The sequence below is a fragment of the Sitodiplosis mosellana genome, unplaced genomic scaffold, assembly GCF_009176505.1.
Source record: "Sitodiplosis mosellana isolate CC-2019 unplaced genomic scaffold, AAFC_SMos_1.0 Smas_scaffold_6415, whole genome shotgun sequence".
Classification (NCBI taxonomy): Eukaryota; Metazoa; Arthropoda; class Insecta; order Diptera; family Cecidomyiidae; genus Sitodiplosis; species Sitodiplosis mosellana.
The window spans coordinates 1-3986 of NW_022601644.1; the positions used below are offsets into that span (position 1 = coordinate 1).

The following is a 3986-nucleotide window of genomic DNA, read 5'->3' on the forward strand; positions in this document are numbered from 1 at the left end:
GGTGATTTTTCATGATTCATAAACCAATACTCATCCTGAGATCTTTTGCTATTACAGAATTTCTTACCGTCACCAAGGAAGCATATGCCAATGCCGACGAAGATGATCAAATACAATTTAATGCAATCATTTTGTCGGAAACGGAGATTTTGACCCGTGCACATAATGTGCACGGCGCCCCATATGTCTATGTAATAGTAAATAAACTATCAAGCAATGCGACAGAACTTAAAGTCACTGAAGACCAGATAGAAATTCATGAGAAACACGCAGTGTTCGGATTCGAATTTGACGTTGCCAAGATTACACTTAAAGAACCGTTGGAGTTCAACGAGAACGTTGGCAGCATCGATTTGGTGGACAAAGATTACAAATTGAATGACCCGTCCGAAATAGTCTCTGTCTATGGTGATATTGTATTGGATGGAGCAGCGAGAACGATACGTTATGATACAAAGTATTTGAATAGCGCCATTTGCGAATCGAAATATGGCGACCTATTTGATGCAAATCATGTGATGTGTTACACTTTTGATGAGAGTATGGGAAATCTCTATGCGTTTGGAGGACCGATGATTTCGAAGAAGAATAACAAACTCGTGGGCATGACCATATTTCATTCGCGTGGTAAGCCAGTTATTTTTCAACCGATTGCGCCGTTGCTTGATTGGATCCGGAAGCCAAAGGTTAGACGTAATCAAAGAAGAAGAATATAGGCTTGAAAAAAGGATATAGGTTTCAGCCGCCTGAAAAAGCTGAATACCGTCTCTTTTTTGCCGCTATCATTTGGTGTTCAACAAAGGAACCGAATAAAATTGAAAATTTGAGAAAAATGCATTTTAGTTTTCATTCGCCCATGCGCAGTTACGTGATTATCCAAAGTAATTGCGATATATATTACGGCTTGCAATGCACGTAAAAATTGCACGTAAGTGTGAGCGAGATAGCATGAGTTTTGTGTATCCCAGTGAATAGGTACTACGGAACTGGTGATGATGATGGCTCGGTTTTATCCATAGCGTTTTGGAGGCGATGGAAACATTATTTTTGCCGAATTCTGCTCGGAAATGCGAGCTAGGGGGAAAGAACTGAGTAAATGAAAATATAAATATTGTAAATAATCGCATATTTTACCGAGTTTGGATCAATACGCGTCATAACTAGCTGCGAATGCATGCAAATATGGTCAATAAAATGTGCGTATTTGCAACTGTCATTCCTGCTCGCCACGAACGAGACGAAGCAACAGAAGAAAACAACAACAATAACACTACGGAACGCAGTGCAAATGCCTGTGAATATTTGTCAATACGTGTCAATGAAGTAAATATACCAACAGTTCTTTCCCCCTAGAATGCGAGTTCTGGCCATGTGTAGATTTCACCATATAAATCAATGTATAATTGCAGCCGCGCTCTGACCTCACAGATTTTCACACAAACCTGTCATGTAGACGGTCGCAATACCAGAGGACGGCCTTTGGAGGAGTACGCGATTGTGACGGTGCATGCACCAAGTACCTGGTGGTGAGAATCGCAATTATAAATGGATTAAATAGAATACATGTCATTATATGAATCGCTTTGATAGTGGCGCAATGTATCGTATATAATACATTTGACAAATCCCACCGCCAGTGGCGTATTGTATGCTCACTTTTGACGTTTCCGTATTAAAGGCCGTCCTCTGCGCAATACAGGCAGAAATCGAAAAAAAGTTCTAAAAAATGTTTTCAGATTCTAATAGAGTAATTTGTGTGCACCGTTGGTATTATCGGCACTTTGAAATTCGCGCTCCCTACCCCTTAATTTCCACTCCGAAATCAAGTCACAACCAAAACCACCATTTGGATTAGTCATCATTCCAATGGACTTGGAAGTGTATTGTACATTTTTGTTTCAATTAAAGTGGAACACGATTTCTATAGTCAACAGATATTTCGCGATTCACTTTCAAGCGAACGGAATCCATGTTGCACTCTTGGAAAACAAGAATATTATGATAAGTAGAGCCTCTAGAAATTGTTACACGAAAACGTTGAAAACCGTTGTTAAATTGTTAAGAAAAAAGCCGGAAAATTGTTAAATTTATGGAAATAATACGCAAAATTGTTAAACTAGATTGACAATATTTATTCGGAAAAAGCAAAAAATCAATCATCGTTGGCATCATAAATGAAACGACGTCTGTTGGACAAAATATATTTGTTGAATGATTGCTCTACGTAAATTGACACCATTGGCACACATATTCACATTTGATTTTCTGTTCAGCTGGCTGATTCTCGAAAAAATTCACGTCTGGATTTTTGTCCGAAACTCTTTCCAGCTTCTCCAAATATTCGCCGTTCAATTTACTCTCTACCGATGTCAAAATTGCCAATTGTTGCGGTACTGTCAATCCAAGCTTTTCCAATTGAGTTATGGCTTGGGCCAAGAATTTGTATTTGTGCACTTCATAAAGCGATGTATCGATGCTTCGTTTCGCTACTGCCTTCTTTAATTTCGTCACTGCTTTCGATTTCTTGCTGCTTAGAGAACTTGCAAATGTTTTGATGGCAGAAAAATTTCGAGGAAATACAACAAACTGTTATGCTATTATTTTTATTCTAGACCGTTCCAATGAATTATTAATCATTTGCTGTGTTTGATATTAACAGTTTGAGAAAGTAAAAAAATGAAAAAAGTCTTTGAAACACCGAAAATTGTTAAATCTATTGGGGAAGACTGAAAATTGGCTAAAAATTTTTGTTTTAACAATTTTAACAATTTTTAGAGGCTCTAGTGATAAGCTGGTAAGTGGTTCAACTTCGGTCATTTTTATTCTCAACCACTCATATATACATGATAACGCTACATCACGTATTGAACAATTCTAGTCACTCTGAAATGAATTCATAACTTGAATATCAACGTACACACATAATATATACTGTGTACTCCAGCATCACATACACCAAATTCCTTTGGTGTACACGCGCAGCGGTTTTTTCATTCCATCTGTATAAATACAAAACTGATGTGTTGGGCAAAAGCCATCTTCGAAAATGGTTATTCGAACGTATTCCATTTTTTGCTATCAATTTACACAAATTGTATCAGCTACACGTGCCCATCAAAGGAATTTTGTTATTGAGCTTCATTTAGTGTCTGAATATGATTACACTATGCAACAACAAGAAACAACTACAGAGAAGGGAACTTATTTACAAAGTTTTTTGGGCCCACTTGGCACGTCTAGTTTTGAAGATACGTTCATTGCGGTTTCCATATCAGATTTGAATTAAATGGGCCAAAAAACCTTAGAAATGAGTCTCCTCTTGTTGGGGGAAAATTTTCTTTGAAATTTGTTGCATAGTGTTAGTAGACCTCAATTCGTAAATTCAACAAAGTGCGCTGTAAATGGAAAATATTCAGCAATGAATGCTCTAACGGCATCTATACGGTATAGTTTGGAAGTATAAGTAAATGCTTTCGTCATAAGGTTTACTCAAATGTTGGAAATGACATTTGTCAGATAAACGTCATTCATGATTCAAGTCAGTGATCTTCCGACAGGGACAAAAGCAATGCAAACTGAACTCTGAACGGTTTTGGATTTGCTGAATTTATTACCATTGCGCTTCACTGTGTTGCGTAAATTCCATAACTGAAAAATACCATAATTTTAAAAAAATTAATAATTCCATAACTGAATTATACGTTGCATGGCACGTGTCAGCTATTAGTAGATGAATGGTATAAAAGAGGTAGCACCGCACGGGGAAGACCAAACGAATTCAAAGGATCTTCTAAAGAAATACAAGACGGTTCTCTACTATCATTGTGCAACAGGTCAAAACTCTGTTTGGTTGGCAAATTAAAATGAATCTACTACACGGTTTGTTTTTGGTGCTATTTATCGTTGAATTTTCGGTAAGTTTTTTCTATTGCTTTATCATTTTCACTTTTATCCAATGAAATACGATATTTCTGTAGAAATGAAAA

At 37.0% G+C, this 3986-nt stretch overlaps 1 protein-coding gene across 1 annotated transcript; it reads left to right on the forward strand.

Moving 5' to 3' along the window:
• Window positions 1–198: 198 nt before the first annotated feature.
• LOC129579688 (uncharacterized) lies at window positions 199–2798 on the forward strand (the record flags this gene model as incomplete). Its single annotated transcript, XM_055469855.1, has 2 exons — window positions 199–627; window positions 2776–2798. Coding segments are annotated over 2 exons (452 nt in total), but the record flags the coding sequence as incomplete, so codon positions are not given.
• Between the last annotated feature and the right edge of the window lie 1188 nt (window positions 2799–3986).